Below are 24,708 nucleotides of genomic sequence, written 5' to 3'. Positions count from 1 at the left end.
TGGGAGTGGAGAGTTGAGTATCCCAGAAATTGCAGATGATCTGGGGTTGTCATGCACACCAGGCTCTGGAATTTAGAGAGAATGTTGTGATAAAAAAACAACTACTGCGTTCCAGTTCTGTGGGTGAAAATGCTTTGTTAATGAGAGAGTTCAGAGGAGAACGAGACAGGTTCAAGCTGACAGGAAGGCAACAATAACTCAAATAAGTATGCATTACAACAGAGGCATGCAGAAGAGCATCTCTGAAAGCACAACTCATCGAACCTTGGCCACTAACATGCACTCGGTGGGCACTTTATTAGTTCAGGAGGTACATAAAGAAGTAGTCATGGATTCTTTTTTGTTCGTGGCAATGGTTCATAAAAATTATAAGTTACAATAAAAGTATGGAAAACATCAATGAATAGTGTAAAAATAACCAAGTAGTATTCATGGTGAAGTAGTATGGATTGTTCAGAAATCTGTTCCTAAAACTTTGAGTCTATGTCTTCAGGCTCCTGTACCTCCTCCCCAGTGGTCGTGATGAGAAGAGGGCATGGCCTGGATAATGAGGTCTTTCATCACGGCATTGCTGGAATTTAGGGAGTTAAAATAGGATTAGTGTAAATAGGCGGTTGATGGTTAGCATTGACATAATGGGCCAAAAGGCCTTGTTTCATTGCAGTGCAGCTATATAATTTCTGTATAAGTCATAGAAATATTTAAAAGTGCACATTCCCCTTAATGCCACTGCCCACAGATTGGTAATCATTCCCCTTTCGGAGGCTAAGAGTAAAGGGGCAAGTGGGGTAAGATTATGTTGTATATAATATATATGGGGTGCCACAGATGTGTAGCGGTTAGTGTGACACCATTACAGCTTGGGGTGTTTGCTATCTGTAAGGAGTTTGTACGTTCTCCCCATGAACCATGTGCTTTCCCCAGGTGCTCTGGTTTCCTCCCACAAGACAAACAGGTCAGTAGGTTAATTGACTATTATAAATTATCCTGTGATTAGGCTAGTGATTTGCTGGGTGGTACAGCTCATTGGGTTGGGAGAGCCCGTTCTGCTCTGCATGCCTGAATGAATGAGTAATTATAAAATAAAATCTTATATACATACACACACACACACCACCCCCCCCCCCCCCACCTTTCTCCCGACCCTCTTTGACAATCAGAGCTATTTCAATAGATCCTGTGGAAGAAGTGTTAGGTGATGGATGATTGCAGTCTACCCTGGTGCAGCAGGAGAAACATTGATGTTGGTCAAGGGGAGAGATAACCAGCTTCATGTCCTTTGGCTACAAGTGGCTGCCTGCACTGGGCCAAGGACCTGGAAGCATTTGCTCCTTTTAGAGAATGGCTGATGTGAAACCTGCTTGATGTTGTGTTGGGTGTGGGAGTTGGAAGACTCCATTCCATGACTTGACTCCCTGTCCTTCCTTCTTACCAGTTTGAGCAAAGAGCAGATGCAGAGATTGCCTGGATCGCAGAAACAGAGAGGAAGTTGAGATCACTTGGCGACATAAGGCTTGAGCAAGACCAGACTTCTGCTGAACTGCAAGTTCAAAAGGTAACACAGTGTGCTTGACAGCCAACGTCTGTATGTTGTTATAGTATAATGTCGGGTCCATTATGATCGTATGTAAAAGAGGCACTGTTTGTCAAGATGACCATCCAGTTTGTTGCAACAGCACCTATTTCCTGACGAGTGAGACCTTGCTTATAGTACTCAGGCCTTTCCTCTGTACATCTGCACTCTGAGATGTAAACACTTGTCAAAAGTATGAATACTTGGGACTGCTCCGCAGTTGCAGTGCTGGCTGTGTGCCATTGCAGTTAGTGCAGCTGGGAGTAATGTTGCTCAGAATATATTCATCTGATGGTGTGCACTGAGGGGCCAACATTTCAGGGCAGCAAAGGTCATGCTCATTCATTCCTCATGTTTAGGAGCAGTTCCAGAACAAGGTTCAGGAATAGCCATTGGACTTTTGAACCATAACTTCACTCACCTCAACTCTGAGCAGATTCCACAACCTACGGGCTCACTTTCAAGGATTCTACAACCCATGTTCTCGGTGTTATTTATCTGTCAGTTTGTTTGTTTATTTATTATTTTTGTGTTTTACACAATTTGAATTCTTTTTCTCAGTGATTGTTTGCCAGTCTTTGTGAGTAGTTTTTCATTGATTCTTTTGTATTTCGTTGATTTTATTGTATTTTTAGTGAATGTCTGCAAGAAAATGAATCCCAGGGTTGTGTATGGTGGCATATATATACTTCGATAACAAATTTACTCTGTGCTTTGAATGTTGCTTCATGGAGATCATCTTACAGCCTTCAGCCACTTCACCATTTAAAGAGCTAATGATGGCTTGGTGGAAAAGATGCCACATTTTTTCCTGGTCACAATTGAGTTGTATCACCTTCATCACTTCTAACTAACCCTTTCTTACCTATTTTTCATTGCTTATAATCCCCTTGTATAAAGGGGAAGGCAACATAAAGCAGCTATTTCCTTTAACCTGGTGCCCTCCCTCAGCTTCTCCTTAGAGTCCCTTCTCCACAGGTTGTCATTGCAAGAATTGGAAAGCAGATCAGACAAGGACAGTAATCCTTAGGAATCTACTTCCCTATGACATGCATTTCATTCATTGTTAGAACCACTTGGCTGTGGCATCTAGAACAGTACAGCACTGGGCAGGCAATTCGGCCCATGTGCTGACTTCGATGCCAAATTGTCCTGACTATCCTCTTCCTCTGTATCACATCCATAATCCATATTCCTGTGTCTATCTAAAATCCTCTAAATTCCACCAAACTGTCTGCTTCTACTACTACACCTGGTAATCCTTCTCTGGGTTAAAAAAAAATCCTGCCCCTCACATAATCTTTAAACTTCAGTCAAATAGTGTCAGAATCAAGAGCTTGACAGAAGTGGGCCAGTTATTGGTGTGCCTAGGTGACAGATCCCAGTCACATCTGCCTGGTCCCTGGTATTATTCCTGTTCTCCTTGGAGTCAATTGTCTCTGCAGTTTGGGCAGAACGCTTCTCGTTGCCTCCGTTTAACTTGAAACTTTCAGCTGGTGAAGTAATATTTAATATTAACATATACAAAATGCTGGAGGAAATCAGCAGTCAGCAGCATCCATGGACAGGAATAGAGTTGACTTTCCCAGACGTGGCTTCAGCAGGATTGGAAAGGAGGGTGGGAGGGTGGAGAGGTGGAGAATAAGAAGGTGGAGGGAGGGGAAGGTGTACAAGTTGGCAGGTGGTAGGTAAAACCAGGTGAGGGGGGAAGGGGAAGGGTGAGGGAGGGGAGAACTGAGAAGCTGGAAGGTGACAGGTAGAAGAGAGAAAGGACTGAAAAAGAAGGGTGGACCATGGGAGAAAGGGAAAGGAGGATGAGCACCATGGGTAGATGATAGGCAGGTGTGGAGAGGAGAAGAGATAAGAGGCGAGCCTGAATACGGAATGGAAAACGAGAGAAGGGGGAGAAGCTACCAGAAGATGGAGAAATCAATGTTCATTCCATCAGGTTGGAGCTTACCAAGACAGAATATGAGGTCCCGTCCCTCCAACCTGAGAGTGGCTGTATCATGGCAGAAGCCATGAACTGACGTGTTGGAATGGGAGGGGGGGATTGGAATTAAAATGGTGGGGGGGGAGACACTGGGAAATCCTGCTTATTGCAGATGGACCAAAAGTGCTCAACAAAACGGTTCTGCGATCTACATTGGGTTTCACCGATGTGGAGGCTGCACCTTTAGCACCGAATACAGTAGACAACCCCAACAGACTCGCAGAAGCAGTGTAGTAGTTCTATTTAGACCTGCAATTAAAAAACAAAATCATCAGTGTTGACACATTCTTCTGTGTTTGAAGGCCTTTTCTATGGACATTTTACGACACAAAGACACAATTGATGAGCTGGTGGCAAAAGGGGATCAAATTATGAATTCCAGCACCGAAGAGGAGAAAATATCCCTGAAGGTATGATAACGAAGGATGCATTTTAATTGCCTTATGTTGGAGTTTGTGTGAGTCACATTAATCTGAAATGATTATAAACATGCGTTTGAGCAATGAAGTGTGAATGAGGAAAATAAAATTTATTTAAAGTGATTATTTACTACTTTTGTTGTCAGAGAAACACAAAATGTTGGAGGAACTCAGCAGGTTGGGCTGCATCTCTGGAGAGGATGTTTTAGGCCAGGGCCCTTCTTCAGGACCTGAAACATTGACTGCTTATTCCTCTCCACAGATGCTGCCTGACCTGCTGAGTTCCTCCAGCATTTTGTGTGTGTTACTCTGGATTTCCAGCTTCTGTGTTTATTATTTCATTGACAGAAATGCTTTGGGTTGTGTTTTAGAAAAAGCTGGACACCCTTCAGAAGCAGTATGAGGTGATCAGTCAGATGAACGCTGAGCGATACTTGCAGCTTGAACGGGCCCAGTCTCTGGTCAACCAGTTTTGCGAGACCTACGAGGAGCTCTGGCCATGGCTTGAAGAGACTCGGGTGTTGATCTCACAGTTACCGACCCCTGCCATCGAGTTTGAACTTTTGAAGCAGCAGCAGGAGGAGCTTCGGGTAAGTGAATGGGTGAATCAGCCCTCTCTGACTGGCATGTTCTTGGCTGAGTGGAGGCCAGGTGAGGGGGAAGGTTGGGGGAATGGGGATGAAGTGAGAGGCTGGGAGGTGATGGGTAGAAGATGGAAAGGGCTTGTGAAATTGAGAGCAAAAATATGTATTCTGATATTTTACTGTCTGGAGTTTAGAAGGATGGTGGGGGGCCTTTCGAAATCTTTTGAATATAGAAAGGCCTGAAGGACTAGATAGAATGAACATGGAGAGGATGTTTTCAAAAATGGGAGCCTCTAGGAACAAAGGGCACCACCTCCGAATCCCTTCAGAACAGAAATGAGAAGGACTTTTTTTGCCAGAGGGTGGTGGATCTGTGGAATTCATTGCCACTGCTGGCTGTGGAGGCCAAGTCACTGGGTATATTTAAAGCGGAGGTTGATAGTAAGGGCATCGAAGATTACGAGAAGGAAAGAGAATGGGATTGAGAGAGGTAATAAATCAGCCATGATGGAATGGTAGAACAGACTCAGTGGGCTGAATGGCCTAATTCTGGTGCTATGTCTTATTCCGATGTGTCTGTGTCCAGTTCTGTGGCTTAATGTAGATTTCACCCAGCTGTGATCTCAATGTGATGGTCTTCTTTGAGCTTCTCATTAGTGGGGCTACTCTGATCTGTAAAGAACCCTGATCACAGAAAGGCCAGTCAAAGGTGTTCAGCTGATGTATTTCTCCATGCAGTTACTGCTGCACTGTAACTAGCTGCTCTCGGTAACTTCTTCCTGCTACAGTAACAGAACCTGTTCGGATAAGTGAATCTGCTCACACTTCCGATGTGATGAGAACGTAACAGCAAGTCTCTGTGTGTAATCCACAAATTATTATTCAAATTTACTCTTTGCCCAAAATACATTTTTGCAGATTGTTTTATGCACCACATCTCAGTAGTTGGTGGAAGAATGTGAGAACATAAAAAGTGGAAGGAGAAGGCTATTCGGCCCCTCATAACCTGCTATATCATTCAGTAGAATCATTAACTGGTCTCTTATTGTAAAGCCACTTTCTTACACAAATTCCAAATTCCTTACTTGCCTTAATATTTGAAAATTGATCAGTGGCTATATGCATATCTTTGGTGATTGAACCTTCACAAGCCTTTTGAGTAGAGAATTTAAAAGATTCATCACCCCCTGGGTGAAGTAATTTTTCCTCATGGTCACCCTCTTAATTTCATCCTGTGGCCCTTGGATCTAGTCAAAGGAAGAGTAAATTCTGCACCAACCCAGTAAAGCCTTGTAAGATTCGTAAGTTTCCTTGTGGTCACTTCTCATTATCCTAAAGTCTTACAGCGTATAATCCTGATCTGTTTGACCTCTCCAAGTACTATATCCATGGTCTTAGGGAATCAGTAAGGCTCTGTTTTCATCCCTGTAGTTTCTGTCCTTCTGCTTCTCAATCAGTGCTTCGAGCATTAAGTTAAAAAGCATCTGACATGTGTTCTGACACTGATGTTCCCGAGATGATGTTGATTTACATAATCTTGAAATGTTCAGATTCCTGGATTGTAAAATTTGTAGGTCAGCGCACCTTCTCCACTGGATGAATGATTTATCAATACAATTTGTTCTTGTAATGTCTCCCTGTCAGTTCATATTACCATTTGTGAATAAATTCACTCGGAGCAGGTGTTCCTTTGTGTGCTTTCAGCTACTGACTGCCCCATGCCCCTGTGCTGGAATATATCAGGTTATGGAGGCTACTGTTAACTCTCCTTCGCACTGGAGATTTTAAAATGATTGTTTCCAGTATGCTTATGGTTTTATTTTCATCTACATTGAAATGTACTTCAGAAAATATTGCTGGATTGTTTGTGCCTGGCTTGTTTACCTCAAAAATCTCTGTAAGGGGAAAGAATTGTTCACCTTGGAACAGGATTCTGATTGCGCACTAGGTTTCTCTATTGATGCTGTTGCTAGCTTAATTTATAAAATTTTCACATTCACATTTCACATTTTCACATTCTTATGAGCCAGACCATATTATGTTCCACAAGCATGATCTCTCCCCTTCCAATTAGCACATCAGTCATCAGATAAATGAGCTAAATACCTGGTATTGAAAGATTAGAAGCATTTTCTAAAGTTGCAGCATACAACACATTGGAAAAGGGCTGAATTAATGAATTAGGTTTCTTCCTTTCAAATACAAAGGGAAGATTTTGTTGTCAGTTTTTGCCAATTTCCAGAGTAAATTCAAAAATGTTTGTATATATTGCAAAAACTTAAGTAAATTGTGGGAGAAATCCCTGATGGTGAAACTTTGCTAGTGACCAGGCTTGTACTGGGAGTATGTGGAACATAGCCAAAGTAAACCCATTGCACTAAATGGTGAAGAATCCTCGGTTGCTGACTGTGACTTATTCAGTACAACGAAAAGCTTTTTATACTTAAAACATCGACTGTTTCTCATACAATCAAAAAGTCAGGATCTTACTTAAGTTCCATGTGTTTTCCTTTGATTCAGAAGTTTTATTTTATAAAAAATATATTTTGCCAAAACACAGTTTTAAGAAGTATCTGTGTATGTTTGAGGGAGAAAAACAAGGAAGATTTAACAAGTTTCTTTCTACTGAGACTTCGCCTAAAAGATGTTACACTTATTCTGAAGAACCCGCACATTCCGTTCTGTTCAAACCAACTTTGTAAGGCCAGTTGCGACACGTTAAACTTTATTTATTTAGAGGTACAGGTAACAGGACCTTCCAGCCCAACAAGCCTGTTTGCACTTGTGACCAATTAACCTACTAACCCAAACATCTTTGGACTGTGGGAGGAAACCCATCTGGTGACAGGGAAAATAGACAAACACCTTACAATCTCAATGACTCGCCACACGGCTTTAGACCACCTGGACAACACAAACACCTACGTCAGGATGCTGTTCATCGACTATAGCTCAGCATTTAATACCACCATTCCCACAATCCTGATTGAGAAGTTGCAAAACCAGGGCCTCTGTATCTCCCTCTGCGATTGGAACCTCGGCCTCCTAACTGGAAGACCACAATCTCTGTGGATTGGTGATGATGTGTCCTCCACACTGACAATCAACTCTGGCACACCTCAGGGGTGTGTGCTTAGCCCACTGCTCTACTCTGTATATACCCATGACTGTGTGGCTAGGCATAGCTCAAACACCATCTATAAACTTGCTGATGATGCAACCATTGTTGGTGGAATCCCAGGTGGTGACAAGAGGGTGTAAAGGAGTGAGATATGCCAACTGGTGGGGTGGTGCCACAGCAACAACCTGGTACTCAATGACAGTAAGACGAACGAGCTGATTGTGAACTTCGGGCAGGGTAAGACGAAGGAGCGCATATCAATCCTCATAGAGGGATCAGAAGTGGAGAGAGTGAGCAGCTTCAAGTTCCTGGGTGTTAAGATCTCTGAGTATCTAACCTGGTCCCAACATTTTGATGTAGTCATAAAGAAGGCAAGACAGCAGCTATACTTCATTAGAGTTTGAAGAGATTTGGAATGTCAACAAATACACTCAAAAAACTCTATAGTTGTACCATGGAGAGCATTCTGACAGGCTGCATCACTCTCTGGTATGGAGGGGCTACTGCACAGGACCGAAAGAAGCTGCAGAAGGTTATAAATCTAGTCAGCTCCATCTTGGGCACTCGCCTACAAAGTACCAAGGACATTTTTAGGGAGCGGTGTCTCAGAAAGGCAGTGTCCATTATGAAGGATCTCCAATACCCAGGGCATGCCCTTTTCTCACTGTTACCATCAGGTAGGAGGTACAGAAGCCTGAAGGCACACACTCAGCGATTCAGGAACAGCTTTGCCCCTCCTTACAATGTCCTAAATGGACATTGAAGCTTTGGACACTACCTCACCTTTTTTTAATATATGGTATGTCTGTTTTTGCACATTTTTTAATCTATTCAATATATGTAATTGATTTACTTGTTTATTATTATTATTTTTATTTTTTTTCTCTCTGCTAGATTATTTGTTGCTTTGAACTGCTGCTGCTAGGTTAACAAATTTCGCATTACATGCTGGTGATTATAAACCTGATTGTGATTCAGACAGTATCTGAATTGAACCTGGGTCACTGGCATTGTGATAGCATTACACTGACTACTGTAATACCGTACTCCTGCCTTGTAACGGGATTCTTCAATGAATCCCTGATTTCTAAGGGTCAAGGGTCAGGGAGCATCCACCATTGCTGATAGTAACTTTCTTATTTGCCCTTTACACCTACAGATATACAGTGTGGAAGGTACTCCCTGTTGGGTGGATTGATGTCTATGAGCTCTGACAATTCCCTGGACATTTTATTTTCACAAATTCTAGGCCAGTGTTTTTGTTTTTTCCTCTGACTTCATTGGAAATCTCTTTGTTTCAGCACAGGAAAAGGCTCAGTATTTTAGGCCCCTTGGTCAAGCTTTCACCCATGATGTCATCTTCAAAGAGATTGTTTGTTTGAATTTCCTTTTCCCTCTGGGACATGGATGACTGCCAAACAATAAATGTTCTCACTGTTTCACCCAGAGTACTCTTGAAGACTGTTATTTCAAGGTTGGCAAGTTAATTTGTGAAGGTTTTGTTTGGCCAACAAAAAGCTTCAAAGCACAGACTGAAAGACCTTGTTCTATGTCTACTTCTGCCATTTGTGTTTTTAAAAGAGAACACCCTGCTCTGCAAAGATGTGTTGTGCCTCAGTTGTAACACATTTAAATTGATTTGCCTCGTGTTTAGAGAGGGTAGAATCAAAATCAGTTTAATCAAATAGGCATATGTTCTGAAACTTATTGTTTTGCTGCAGCAATACATAATTCAAAAAACTATCAAATACAATAAGAAAATAAGTGAGGCAGTGTACACAGGTTCATTGTCCATTCGGGCATCTGATGGCAGAGAGGAAGAAGTTGTTTCTAAAATGTTGAGTGTGTGTCTTCTGGCTCCCGTACCACGTTCTTGATGGTAGCAATGAGAAGAGGGCAAACCCTGAGTGATGGATACTGCCTTTTTGAGGCATTGTCTTCTGTAGGCGTCCTCAATGCTTAATGATGGTTGCTGTTTTTTCAAGGCATTGTCTTTTGAAGATATCCTTGATGCTGGGGAGGCTTTTGCCCATGATGAAACGAGTTGATTTTCACCCTTCCAATCCTGTGTAGTGGCCCCTCCTTACCAGATGGTGATGCAACCAGTTAGAATGCTATAGCTGGTGTTTACTCAGTGTCACCTGGGCTAAACCACTTCCTGTATTCGGACTTTAAATGGAATATTCCTTTGAATTTAGAAGTTTAAGTTCAAGTTTATTGTCAGCCAACTATATACATGTTATCGCCAAATGAAACAATGTTCCTCCAGACCAAGGTTCACAACACAGCACTTATAACTCACACAACACATAAACTAGTATTACCAAACATAAATTAATAATAATAAGGTGCATTTACAACACAAGCTAAATAGTTAACAGTATAATGCTACTGGTTCTTGAAACACGGTGAGACCTAGATGGTAGCAGGTATTTCAGTGGTATCACGGGCTGGGGAGGAAGCTGCTTCCCATCCAAACAGCTCTTGTTGTAATGCTACAGTCCCTCCTGCCTGATGGTAGAGGATCAGGGATTGTTGGACTGATGGGGGGGATCATTGACAATGCTAAGGGCGCAGCATATACAGCGCTCTTGGTAAGTGGCAAGCTAACATGGCACCTTTCTTTTGAACTACTCTCACTTCAATCTGCAACATTTAATTTCCCTTTAAGCTATAGAATAGACAATGAAATAAAGATTTCACAATCCTCTGAATTCTCGGCTGTTTAACTCAAGCAAGCTTGACGGCACCTTTAAGTGAACAAAGGTACATCACCATAGCCGGAAGTGAGGCAGGAGTTGGGATTCCAAGGCAGGCTGAAACACAGAAGAATGGGACCCCTCTACCCAGCATCTTATTCGCAAATGTGCAGTCACCAGGGAGAAATATTGAGAACCTGAGGGCAAGATTGCTGTGTCAGAGGGAAATGAAGGATTTTTGTGTTATGTGTTTTACCAAGCCGTGGCTTACTCTGAGCACAGAAGATGCCATTTCATTGGCTCTCCACTCAACCCTGGAACATCAGGACAGCAAAATCAAACTCTTTATCAAATAAAGTTTGGTATTCAATACTGTCAATCCCTAGAAACTAATCAATAACCTGCAAGATGTTTGCCTCAGTATCTCTTTGTGCATTGAGGAAATCAAATCCTTGATTTCCTCACTTGCAGTCATTTCAGATTGCAACAGCATCTCCACAATTTCCTTCACAAGCATGGTGATGTACCCTGAACTTGGCCCCCTGCTCTATCCCCTTCGCTGTGTGTCTAAGCACAGCTCCATGTCGTTTTCAAGTTTGCCACTGTCCTTGGCTGAGTCAAATGTGGTGAGAAATCAGCATATAGGAGGGAGTTTCAAAATCTTGCTAAGTGGTTCCACAACAGTAACCTCTCTTTCAATGTCAGCAAGACCAAGGAGCTGATTATTGACCAGGAGGAGGAAACATGAGGTCCCTGACTGAGTCCTCATTGGGGGATCAAAGGTGGAGATGTTCAGCAACTTTATATTCCTCAATGCTATCATTTTGGAGGGCCTCTCCTCAGCCCAGCACAAAAATGCAATCATGAAGAAAGCACAGCAGAGCTTCTATTTACTTAGAAGTTTGCGCAGATTCAGCATGACATCTGAAATTTTGACAACCTTCTGCAGATGTGTGGTGGAGAGTTTGTTAACTGGTTGCATCACTGAGTGGTATGGAAACGCCACTGCCCTTGACAGACAGACATACTTTATTAATCCCGAAGGAAACTGGGTTTCATTACAGCCACACCAACCAAGAATAGTGAAGAAATATAGCAATATAAAACCATAAATAATTAAATAATAATAAGTTAATCATGCCAAGTGGAAATAAGTCCAGGACCAGCCTATTGACTCAGGGTGTCTGACACTCTGAGGGAGGAGTTGTAAAGTTTGATGGCCACAGGCAGGAATGGCTTCCTGTGATGCTCAGTGTTACATCTCAGTGGAATGAGTCTCTGGCTGAATGTACTCCTGTGCCTAACCAGTACATTATGGAGTGGATAGGAGTCATTGTCCAAGATGGCATGCAACTTGAACAGCATCCTCTTTTCAGACACCACCATCAGAGAGTCCAGTTCCACCCCCACAACATCACTGGCCTTATGAATGAGTTTGTTGATTCTGTTGGTGTCTGCTACCCTCAGCCTGCAGCCCCAGCACACACCAGCAAACATGATAGCACTGGCCACCACAGCCTCGTAGAACATCCTCACTAAAAATCCTACAAAAAGCAGTAGATGCGGCCCAGTCCATCGCAGATAAAGCCCTCCCCACCAATATTCATGAAGCATTGTTGCAGGAAAGCAGCATCCAATTCAGGGTCCCCCATCACCCACTCATGCTCTCTTCTTGCTGCTGCCATCAGAAAGAAGGTACAGGAGCCTCAGGACTCACACCATCAGGTTCAGCAACAGTGGTTACCCCTCAACCATCAGGCTTTTGAACCGAAGGAGATAACTTCACTGAACTGCACTTGTCCCATCACTGAACTGTTCCCACAACCCGTGGACTTACTTTCAAGGACTCTTCATCTCGTGCTTGATATTTATTGCTTATTGATTATTATGATTTTATTTTTCTTTTGTATTTGCAGTTATCTTTGGCACATTGATTGTTTATCCACCTGTGGGGTTCCATTATAATTCTTGGATTTACTGAGTGTGTCTGCAGGAAAATGAATCTCAGGGTTGTATATAGTTACAAAAGTGCACTTTGATAGTAAATTTACTTTGAAATGCCTCAGATGGGTGGAAGAGAGACCCTGATGATCCTCTCAGCATTCCTCACAATCCTTTGTTGGATCTTGTGGTTAGATGACTTGCTGGAAAGGCATCTGACCACAAGAAGCTGTAAATTATATATCTTTGCAAAGACATGGTTCAATTACAGTTACACTGTGTCATTTCTGACTATACTGCATGATGTTGTCTTGGATGGAGTGTGTCCTTTGTTTCAGATCCATTTATTTATCAACGGTACTGCAGATTGTGCCGTTTGTTTTAACAACCAATAGAGTGCAAGGATGTGCTGGGGCAGCCTAAAAGAGTTGCCACACATTCTGGTGCCAACATAGCATGCCTACTGTTACGAACCCCGTAACAGTAATGCAAACATACTGATAATATACGTCGTCAATACTAAATCTAAAAATGCGGGTATAATAATAATCAATAAGAAATAAGCTCTATCGTTGTCTAGGGGATAATGTATTGTCCGATGGAAATATAAAAGTCACTCAGTTCATGGAGGCTGCAGCCTTTGTTGGAGAGAGAGAGAGATTTTTGAGAAACTTGCCAATTCCTTTTATGATTTTGATCCGTCGGAGTCTCATTAGTGTGGCCGTTCACTTGTGGCTTCTCCTTCAGCTAAGCTGTTGTTCCGTGATGAGCCCGCTACCCTGGCAAGGGAGGACGCACACGGGCCCTCACCGGCGTTCGCTATAAAACGATGTCACTGGCTTTCCAGCGTTTCTCCTGGTGCATCTCAAGGGGTTGCTCCCCAGACCCTCTTTTATCCTTACTCATGGGGTCTCAGATGTCAATCAGGTTGGGATGATGCAATCCCTCAACCAGCCCACTCTGGTCATCCCCTGAGGGCTTCAATGAATAGTACAGTACTCAATACACAATTCCGTCTCCCAGAGACAGTGGCCATTATCCGTGGCTTTGTTTCGCTGAGGCCAGGACACATTCGAAACCTTGTGGATTCTGCGTGTCTCTCTCTCATTTCCTGGATCCCAGACCTGAATTAATAGCGATCTTGCGATTCTCACCAAGGAGGGGGCTACTTTGTACCCTTCGGCCCCTCAGAGTTGTGGCACATTCGTAACACTACAATGTCCATCAGAATTACACAAGCAACAACAACAACAACAGAAAAACAACAAAACAACAACAGCAAAACAAGCCCCTTCCCACACTCCCATCCACAGACAGGCCTACAAGCCAAGGGTAAGGCCTCTGGGCCTCCAGCAGAATCACAGACTCACAGACAACGAATCTCTGACTTCTCCAGTGGAGTTGCAGACTTGCAGACCCAGGGCTTCTGTTATTGGGCCTGAATTTTCGATCAGTCATCAAGATTCACCAATGATGAGACCCTGAATTCCAGGCCTCAAATTCTCGATGCACTGACTAGAGGGTTATTAGTCTAACATAATTCTCTGATCCATCTTGAAGAGTGGAATATATTGTGATCTCTCTGTACAGCATACTCTGATTGTGTGCCTGCTTCTCAAGAAATATAACTGTTTCACAGACACCCTTTGAAACATTTAGTTTTGTATCAAAACTTAAGACCTGATATGTAATTAGTTAGTCAGTTATTTTATAAATATATATTTGTTATGAAGACATGGCAGATATCTGCATATCCGAGTTAAAGAAAACAGGATTATATTCTGGGTCAACACACTCAAAATGCTGGAGGAACTCAGCAAGTCAGGCAGCATCTATAGAAATGAATAGAGAGTCACCGTTTCAGGCTGAGGCCCTTCTTGAGGACTGAGATTGAAGGGGGAAGGTGCCAGGATAAAAAGGGTGAGGGGGAGGGGAAAGAGGTTAGCTGGACGGTGATAGGTGAAGCCAAGTGGGTGGGAAAGGTCAAGAGCTGCAGAAGAAAGAATCTGATAGGAGAGGAGAGTGGATCATATGAGAAAGGGAAGGAGGAGGGATCCAGGGGAAAGTAAAAGGCAAGTGAAAGAAGTAAAAGATCAGGGGGGGATTTTTTTTTTAAACTAGAAATCAATATTCATGCCATCAGGTTGGAGGCTACCCAGATGGCCCAGATGGAATATAAGGTGATGCTCCTCCACCCTAAGGGTAGCCTCATCACAACAGTAGAGGAGGCCGTGGACCAACATGGCGGAACAGGAATGGGAATTGGAATTAAAATGTTTAGCCATCGGGAAGTTCCACTTTTGGCAAAAGGAGTGGAGGTGTTCAATGAAGCAATCCCTCAATTTACAATTGGTCTCACCAGTGTAGAGGAGGCTACATTGGGAGCACAGGATGCAATATATGAACCCAGTAGATTTTCAGGTGAAGTGTTGCCTCATCTGGAAGGACTGTTTGGGGCCCCGAATGGAGGTGAAGGAGGAGGTGTATGGACAGTTGTAGCACTTGGGCTGCTTCTGGGTATGTGCCTGGAGGGAGATTAGTGGGGAGGGACGAATGGGCGAAGGGAGTGAAGATGAGGCCACTCGGAGGAGCAACACCTGTATTCTGTCTGGTACCTTTCAACCTGATGGCATGAATATTGATTTATTCCGGTAAACAAATTCCCTTCCCTCTCTATTCCCTTATATAATCTTTTACTTTTACTTCTTCTCACTTGCCTATTACTTCTGTCTGGGTCCCCTGGTTCTTCCCCTTTTCCAATGGTCCACTCTCCTCTCCTATCAGATTCTTTCTTCTCCAGCCCTGACCTTCCTCACCCACTTAGCTTCACCTATCATCTTCCAGCTCGTCTCTTTCCCCTCCCCCCACGTTTAATTTTGACATCTTTCCCCTTCCATCTCAGTCCTGAAGAAGGGTCTCGGCCTGAAACATCAATTGTCTATTCATTTCTATAGATTCGCTTGACCTGCTGAGTTCCTCCAGCATTTTGTGTGTGTTGCTTTGGATTTCCAGCATCTGCAGACTTTCTAGTGTTTTTGTTCTGTGGAATCCAGTTAATTGTGGTTTGATTCAGTTTTCAAGATGTAAGTTGTAATTGATGCTTGTTCAGTTGCTAATTTTAAATCTGAGGTTTGTATGGTATTTGAACCTGAGTCCAAGATTAGATATAATCTCATTGCATAGCAGGCTCAAGGTAAAATGGTTGACTCCAGTTCTTACTAAGGTCTTTACTCATAGGGTGAAAGAAAATGGCAATTAGTACCAAAACAGATGAATAAGGAGGCCATTCAGCCCCTGAAATCTGCTCTGCAGTTAAGTAAGATCACAACTGATGTGATGTAAGCTCAACTTTGCATTCCCTCCGACATCCAATAAACTTTCATCCTCCCTGTTCATACACCCTTACAACATACAACCCATTATTTTTAAGCAGTGACCCCCAGATCTACATTCTCCAACAAGAGGAACCATCTTGTCTACAACCAGCCTGTTAATGCTCTCAGAATCCTAGTCCAACCTTTCTCCATAATACAATTCACCTGTTCCAGCAGTTAGTCTAGTGAATTTCTTTTGGCAGAGTGTAGTGAATCTGGAGAATTCATTGCTGTGGAGGACGTCATTGGGTATACTTAAGGCAAAGGTCAGTAGGTTCTTAATTAGTAAGGGTATCAAAGTTTATTGGTAGAAGGCATAAGTAGAGTGTAGAGAGGGATAATAAATCAGACATAGGGTGGTGGGGCAGACTAGGTGGGCTGAAGGGCCTATGTCTTATGGTCTTATGATCTACAATTTCTTCTGAATAGCCTCTACTGGGCAACAGGGCAGCAAAGTAGTGTTAACATAATGCTCTGTAGTGTCAACGATCAGGGTTCAATTCCTGCTGCTATCTGTAAGGATTGTGTATATTTTCCCATAACAGTGTGTGCTCCAGCTTCCTACTGCTTTCTGAGAAAAAAAAATGAGTGGGTTAGTAAGTTGTGGGCATGTTGCGTTGGCACCAGAAGCATGGTAACACTAGTGGACTACCCTCAGCAGGCATATCCTCGGCCTGTGTTGGCTGTTGACACAAGCAGTGCATTTCACTGTATGCCTCAACGTACTTGTGAGAAATAAAGCTGATCTTTATTTCTGTCAGCTTGAACCAGTCTGGCCATTCGCTCCTCTGAGCTCTCCACTGAACAAGGTGTTTTCATCTACAGTTCTGCAGCCCAGTAGATGATTTTTTGTTTTGACATCATTCTCTAAATTCTAGAAAGAGATATCTGAGCGGGTTCCTTGCAGTGTGGTGCAGCTTTAATGGAACTACGTTGGTCTTAATTCTTTTGCAGCAACTACGAGAGCTAATAGCTGAACACAAGCCCCACATTGACAAAATGAACAAGACTGGACCTCAGTTACTGGAGCTGAGCCCCCGGGAAGGCCTGGCCATTCAACAGAAGTACTCTGCAGCTGATGCTCTTTATAGTGAGGTCAAAGAAGCTGTCAAGCAAAGAGCCATCTCGCTGGATGAAGCCATTTCCCAATCCACTCAGGTATGGACTACCCAATGACTTTGTTTTTAGTATTGCCATGACAGCTTTCCACTGTCTGTAAGGTGTATCCAGTTTGTTTTGAGGTTAAATTGGGCAAACTTTTATAATCCACTTACTTCACCACATCCAGCCATACATGTTTGATTCTGTCTGTTAACTAATATTATTGTTTATTTATTCTCTCCATTTACTCTAAGTAGGCCAAAGGGCTTTTACTGTTCTATGTATTTCTTTAATATTGTTATTAACTTCACTTTTCTTTTTGTTTTCCATCTTTTTTGATCATGAAAACTTTTATCCATTCCAAAATTGCATTGTGCCGGCTCATCCAGGTGATGGAGGTGAGAGCAAAGGCATTGAGGTGTGTGGGAGTGAGGGGGTGGTGAAGAGTGGGTGTGCTCTGTGGGGTAGGTGATTCATTTCTTTGTGTGGTGTAGGGGAATGAAATGTGCCTCATGAAATTTAAGTGTGAGACATAGCTGTGGTATTACTGCAGTATCAGTTTGCATCGGACCTGAAGCTGTGCTCAGGATGGCAGAACAATACCAGTGGCCCAGTTTTAGCAGTGTTGTCCCCAGATCTGGCACTGTTTAACACTTGGCATTGTGTGCCTACACCTTGTCCCATTTCCATTTGAACCGCCATCTCATCCTTCTTCTGATCTTGTTTTCACATTCTTTCTCACTCTTGGTATGTCTTTCTCTTTGTCTTCATTGCTGAGTCCTGCTTGTATTGCATCTGGGCTGCTCCCTGCCTGCCTGTCCCCCTCACGTGCTCGGTCTGTCCAGCTCTGTGATTTGCCCGTCTGCCTCAGTACTCTGGCTGTCATTCTCTGCCTGGCTCCATCGCAGATACGATTGACTCCCTCCACACGAGCACTGGCGTTTGCTCCCTCTGGCTGGAAGGCTGTCTCAGAGCATGGTTTGGACTGTTGCTGTCCAGAGAGTTTCTGCACCACAGTTTTGTCCAGATGACAAATTGAAAGTTCAAAGTAAATTTATTATTGCAGTATCAATGCTACCTTGAGTTACATTTTCTTACAGGCATGTACAGGAATTTTTTTTTTAATTAAAAATTAATTTCTGAAAACAATGCTTAAGCAAGAACTGACGAATAACCAACACGCAAAAGAAGACAAACTGTTGCAAGTTTTAAAAAAAATACTGAGAATATGAGTTGTAAAGAGATCTTGAAAATGAGTATGAGGGTTGTAGAATCAGTTCAAAGTATTAGTGAGTGAAGTTATCCATGCAGGTTCAGGGGCCTGATGGTTGTAGGGTAATAATTTTTCCTTGATTATTAGTGGTGTGGTGCCTAAGGCTTCTGTGTTGGCGCTTGGCCAAGTGGTTAAGGCGTTCGCCTAGTGATCTGAAGGTCACTAGTTTGAGACTTGGCTGAGGCTCTGTGTGTGTCCTTGAGCAAGGCACTTAACCACACATTGCTCTGCGATGATACCCTTGGACAACATGGAGAGGGGAGACTTGCAGCTTGGGCCAAAAAAATACCTGGAGACTTTACAAGGCGCAAATCCATAGTCTATTGAGACTACCGGAGGCCTTAACATACACGACACAAACCTGTACCTCTTCTGTACCTCCTGCCCAGTGGTTAATAGCCTGGATGGTGGACTTTTTGATGATGTGTAGCACACCATGTAAATGTACTCAGTGGTGAGGAGAACTTACACCTTCCACTTTCTGTAACCATTTCCAATTCCATTGGTGTTTCTGTCCCAGACCAGTTAGCAATGTCGGCTGTGACTCCAGTCCCACTGATGACTGCTGACTTCAGGGATGGGCAATAAATGGTACCCTTGTCATTCCTTCCTGCGTCTCTCACCAAATGAAGAACAAAGTCTGGAGAGAATTAATGTTTCATCAGCATGAACAGCAGCATGATTTTCTATCCACAGTTCACCCTCCTGAGTATTCCCATAATTTTTGTATACACTGGTACACTTTGGTAGGACAAACTCCAAGGCAGTGTACAAAGTTATTGACAGGATACTTGGTAGTGTGGAGGAACAGAGGGATCTGGAGGTACATGTCCACAGATCCCTGAAAATTGCCTCATAGGTAGATAGGGTAGTTGTGAAAGCTTATGGGGTGTTAGCTTTCATAAGTCAAGGGATAAAGTTTAAGAGCCGCGAGGTAATGATGCAGCTCTATAAAACTCTAGTTAGGCCACACTTGGAGTACTGTGTCCAGTTCTGGTCGCCTCACTATAAGAAGGATGTGGAAACATTGGAAAGGGTACAGAGAAGATTTACCAGGATGCTGCCTGGCTTAGAAAGTATGGATTATGATCAGAGATTAAGGGAGCTAGGGCTTTACTCTTTGGAGAGAAGAAGGATGAGAGGAGACATGATAGGTGTGTACAAGATATACCTCTAAGAGGAATGGATAGAGTGGACAGCCACTGCCTCTTCCCCAGGGCACCACTGCACAATGCAAGACGACATGGCTTTAAGATGAGGGGTGGGAAGCTCAAGGGGGATATTAGAGGAAGGTTTTTACTCAGGGTGGTTGGTGCGTGGAATGCACTGCCTGAGTCAGTGGTGGAGGCAGATAAACTTGTGAAATTTAAGAGACTACTAGACAGGTATATGGAGGAGTTTAAGGTGAGGGGATATATGGGAGGCAGGGTTTGAGGGTCAACACAACATTGTGGGCCGAAGGGCTTGTACTGTGCTGTACTGTTCTATGTTCTATGCTGTTATACATAGCTCCAGCTCATGTTCTCAATATTATTGATTGATTGATTGAATATGCATGGTTTGTCTTTTGTACATTGGTTGGTTGTCAGACTTTGTAGTTCTTCAATGATTTTACCACCGGGTTCAGGAACAGCTATTACCAATCAGCCATTAGGCTCTTGAACCAGTGGGAATAACTTCACTGTTCCCACAACATATGGACTCACTTTCAAGGACTCCTCAACTCATGTTCTTGTTATTTATTACTTATTTATTAATTAATATTATTTTGTGTATTTTTGTATCTGCACAGTTTATTGTCTTTTGCACATTGATTGTCGGTGTTGTGTGCAGCTTCTCATTGATTCTTAGTGTTTCTTTTGTATTTACTGTAAATGCCCACAACAAAATGAATCTCAGGGTTGTATATGGTGATGCACAAGTTCTTTGAACATAAATTTACTTTGAACTTTGATGTGGGAGTGCTGGATGCCCTGTTCCCCATGAACATCAGTATTCAATTGTAAGTGTAGAATCTAGAGGCAGTGAAGCCAGTTGCCTCTCACAAGCATGAGGCATTTCTAGCCCACATGGTCATAAACCTGTGCCTCGGAATGAGAGTACAAGTACTTATGACATGGACACTATGGTTGTGTTGGTCTTCTGTCCCTTCAGCTCTCAAATTTGGTCCCATTTGCTTTCCCCTTAAAGTTACTGTGTTTTGGAATCTGAGGGAGACCGTGGTGATTGACACTTTTAAGGTCATGAATGACATAGATAAAGGAGGCAGTCAGTATCTGTTTCCCAGGTAGAAGTGTCAAGTTCTAGAGGGCAAGCATTTCACATGAGAATGGGGGTAAGTTCAAAGGAGATGTGAGGGGGCATGTTCCTCTTACAGAGAGCAGTTGATATTTGGATCTGGCTGCCAGTGTGTGTGGTGAACACAGATATGATAGTGCTGTTTAAGAGGCTTTCAGATAGACACACGAATATGCAGGAAATGTGGGGATATGGATCAGGTACAGATAGAAAGGATTTAGTTTAATTAACCAGTGTGTTCAACATGGACATGACACACCAAAGGGCCTGTTCCTGTTCTGTACTGTTCTTTAGTAGCTGCAATTAAGATGTCACTGTACATATAAGTATAGATAGGGTATATGTGGGCAGGATTTTTTCACTCAGGTTGGGTGAGACTAGAAGTAGAGGTCATGGGTTAAGGGTGAAAAAATGTAATGTTTAGGGGACACATGAGGGGAACTGCTTCAGTGGGGCTGAGGAGGGGGTGAAAGGATCAGCCATGACTGAATGGCGCAGCAGACTCGATGGACTAAATGGCTTAATTCTGATCCTGTGTCTTATGGTCTTATGGGTCACTCAGAGTGAGAGTGTAGAACAAGTTGCCAGCAGAAGAAGTGGATGTGTGTTTGATTTTAACATTGAAGAGAAGTTTGGATAAGTATACAGAAGGGGGTGTGGTTATGGAGAGCTGTGGTCTGAGTGCAGTTTGGTAGTACTGGGCAGAATAAAAGGTTGGCATAGACTAGATGGGCCAAATGGCCTGTTTCTGTACTGTAATGCTGTATGGCTCTAATACAAAACAAAAGCAACAAAAAAGGATAAAGGTAAAAGCAAAAGCCTGAAGAAGCTTCCTTGCCAACAGTTAAAAGTGATTTAGGAAAATTTACTCCTTCAGTCAGTACCATCATTCACTGCATGTTGAGTATGCAGTTTAGTTAAGCATGTTTACTAGTTGTTGCCTGTGTACTAGGGCCACATAAAATATGTTTAAGACACTTTAGCAAGGCTAGTGGTGCTTACAAGTGCAGGCCCTGACCTGCTGTATTCACGAGCAGATGCTGAGGAAACTGGGTTCTATACAGTAGGTTTAATAAAGCTTATTGGACAGGACAGGCAACACCAAGATGTCGAGAGATATTATGCTATGAGGAATGCTACTGGCAAAGAGAAAAAGTAGATGTGTTTGAAATTTTAGAAAGCATCTGATGCATGACATATAATGTTGAATTGTTTAGTATGACAATGGGCCTTTCAGGGAGAATGCTAGTTCCCATGGAAAATCCTGTCTTTCCCTTAGTGTCTCTCTGTGATTTGTAAGCTTGCACACGTTCTATCACTTTCCCATCAACCCCACTCTTTGATTCCTTTGCCACTTACCATCAGGTCTTTGAAGTGTGGGAGGAAAGTTAAATACCTAGCAAAAATCTACAGAAGTGTGCAAACTTTGAACAAGCATCACCTGTGTTCAGGGCCATGCCTGGGTCCTCGCATTTGTGTGTGAATATATTGAAAGAAATGTGGAGATCTGGATAAGGAGTAGGAGAAGAGGGAAAACACAGAAACGAACATACCTTTACTCAGATCCATACCACAATAACTCTCTTCCCAACGGCTGTTTTGCAGTTTCATGACAAGATAAATCCCATGCTCGAGGCTCTGGAACGCATCGCAGTCAAACTGAGGCAGCCGCCTTCCATCTCGGCCGAGGTGGAGAAAATCCGAGAGCAGATCAGTGAAAACAAGAATGTCACGATGGAACTGGAGAAGCTGCAGCCAGCGTTCGAGACCCTCAAGCAGCGAGGTGATGACTTGATTGGGCGTTCTGAAGGAACTGACAAAGACTTCTGTGCGAAAGGTAATACTGTGTGGGAGGCAAGCCCTGTTTGCTTTTGCACTTTGATTTCCATCTGTGTTCAGTTCATCAGCACGATGTTTGAGAATCAATTGACAACATACATTTGGTTTTGTCTAGAATGTTTGTGGGTTTTAGTTGGCAAGGTTAGTGTAATGTTATTGCAGCACCAGTAGTCCAGGTTCAATTCCAGCACTGTCTGTAAGAAGTCTTTACGTGCTCCGCATGGGAGCATGGGTTTTCTCCGGGTTCTCCTGTCTCCTCCCATGTGCCGCAGGTGTGCAGTTAAGAATAAGATTAGTAAATTATGTTGGCTTCAGAAGCACGGTGGCTCTTGGGTTGCCCACAGCACAATCCTTGCTGAATGGACTTGATACACACGATGCATTTCACTGTCAGTTTTGATGTTTCAATTGTTACGAATCCCGTAACTGGGTCACTTACCAGCAAAGATAGAGAGGTCCGTTGAAGTCTGATAGTACTATTTTTAACAGTATTTATTGATAAAAAATACACAAAAATAGTATCAATGCAAACATACAGATAATATATGTCATCACTACTAAGTCTAAAAGCGCGGGTATAATAATAATCACTAAGAAATAGCTCTGTCGTTGTCTAGGGGATAATGTATTGTCCGATGGAAATATAAAAGTCACTCAAGTTCATGCAGGCTGCAGCCTTTGGTTGGGGTCAAGAGAGAGAGTTTAAAACTTGCCCATTCCTTTTGTGATGTCAATCCTTCGAGAGTCGTTGGGGCTGATTTCTCCTTTGTTTTAGCTAAAGCCATTCTTCCGTGGTAAGGCCCACCAATTCCGAGGCAAATGGAAAAGGACACACGTGGGCTTTCCACCGGCTGTCACTATTACTCTATTACGGGATTTCTAGTGTTTCTTCTGGTGCGTCTAAAGGGACTGTTCCCCAGACCCTCGTTTATCCTGACTCACAGGGTCTCAGATGTCAATCAGGCTGGAAGGATGCCACCCCTCAACCAGCCCACCTTTGGTCATTCCCTGAGGGCCTCAAATAAATAGCACAGCACTCAATACACAATTCCGTCTCCAAGAGACAATGGCCATTTCCCATGGCTTTGTATCGCTGAGGGGCCAGGACATTCCAAACGTCTCTCTCTCATTTCCTGGGTCTCCTGACCTGAATTAATAGCGATCTTGTGATTCTCAAAAAGGAGGGGGCTACTTTGGACCCTTCGGCCCCTCAGAGTTGGGCACAGACGTAACACAATGTACATGAGATAAATAAAGCTAATCTTATCTTAATCGGCCGAAGTATTGGGTATGATATTTGACATCATATTGCAGCTGTGGGTTGACTAAGTATTGTGGACACACATGGTGGCCACACTATAGGTAAGGTACTACAGCAATCGAGAAAGTGCAGAAGAGATTCACTGAAGCCAGCAAATTGTTTTTTTAAACTGTATTCATATCCCCAGTTTTTAGTGTGTGGCCCATGCTGAATTGCTGGTTTTATTACATTGGCCGAACAAGATAGAACTGACTTGTTCCTGATGAGTTTATTATGTCTTTAAGCTGTTCAAGAGCAGTTGGACAAAATGGTCTTCTATTGGGCGGACATCAAGACCCGGGCAGAGGAACGGGAGGCCAAGCTGCTCGATGTGATGGACCTGGCCGAGAAATTCTGGTGTGATCACTCTGCTCTCATTGCCACCATTAAGGATACCCAGGACTTGATCCGAGAACTGGAGGAACCTGGGATAGATCCATCTGTTGTCAAAGAACAGCAGGAAGCTCTGGAGGTAAGGGACACTCTATTGTATACAAAACATCATTGGAAATAAATTTTTGCCCCCTATGAAATGCACGTGCAACCATGTCCTCTAATTGTCCATCAGTTACGACTCAGAGAAAAAAGTTTTTCCAGATTTCATTATATACACCAAGATAATACTGACAGAGCAAAAATAATGTAGTAGATCATACTGTGCCATTATTATCCTTAAATGTGGTTGTCCATATCTGAAAAGTGGCGATGGCTGGATTCCTATTAATTTGGACACCCAAATGGATTGCAGAAATTTAATTACATAGCCATGTTTTAGAATCACACAGTAAATAGGATTTGAATTGAATATTCATATGTCCCCCCAGGCATTTAATCTGATCAACCATTCTAGTTAGTGCCCTCCCCCAACTTTTTCTCCCTTCACTGCAATGCCCCGTAAACACATTTTATTGCGTAGCCGTACTTTAACCTGTAAATTTTTTTCTAGAATTCTTAAGAATTGTTGAATGTTGTTTGTTTTTGTTGCGTGTCATGCCCTGACCAACACACCACAGTGATTTCCCAATACTTGTAGACATATATGGCAAATAAAGTTGATCCTTGGAAGATAGTCAAGGGCATGATGGAAGGATTAATATACATTATCCTCTGACCAAAGTTCAAAGTAAATTTATTATCAAATATGTCATCACATACAACCTTGAGATTCATTTTCTTGCAGGCATTCAGAGTAA

At 42.9% G+C, this 24,708-nt stretch overlaps 1 protein-coding gene across 11 annotated transcripts in view; it reads left to right on the top strand.

Annotated features, from left to right (window-relative positions):
• The window catches only part of LOC132400831 (dystonin-like), a 363,464-nt gene that overhangs the window by 272,654 nt on the left and 66,102 nt on the right, over nucleotides 1-24,708 (top strand). For all 11 annotated transcript variants that reach the window (XM_059982254.1, XM_059982250.1, XM_059982247.1 and 8 more), the window contains 6 exons: nucleotides 1,436-1,555; nucleotides 3,869-3,976; nucleotides 4,357-4,575; nucleotides 16,659-16,862; nucleotides 21,982-22,213; nucleotides 23,761-23,987. In XM_059982254.1, the coding sequence (XP_059838237.1) occupies nucleotides 1,436-1,555; nucleotides 3,869-3,976; nucleotides 4,357-4,575; nucleotides 16,659-16,862; nucleotides 21,982-22,213; nucleotides 23,761-23,987 (1,110 nt within the window). The remainder of the gene's footprint in view (nucleotides 1-1,435; nucleotides 1,556-3,868; nucleotides 3,977-4,356; nucleotides 4,576-16,658; nucleotides 16,863-21,981; nucleotides 22,214-23,760; nucleotides 23,988-24,708) is intronic.

The sequence above is a fragment of the Hypanus sabinus genome, chromosome 10 (genome assembly GCF_030144855.1).
Source record: "Hypanus sabinus isolate sHypSab1 chromosome 10, sHypSab1.hap1, whole genome shotgun sequence".
NCBI classification, from domain to species: domain Eukaryota; kingdom Metazoa; phylum Chordata; class Chondrichthyes; order Myliobatiformes; family Dasyatidae; genus Hypanus; species Hypanus sabinus.
Note: the sequence above shows the minus strand (reverse complement) of the source record. Positions and strands in the feature narration are given on the sequence as shown.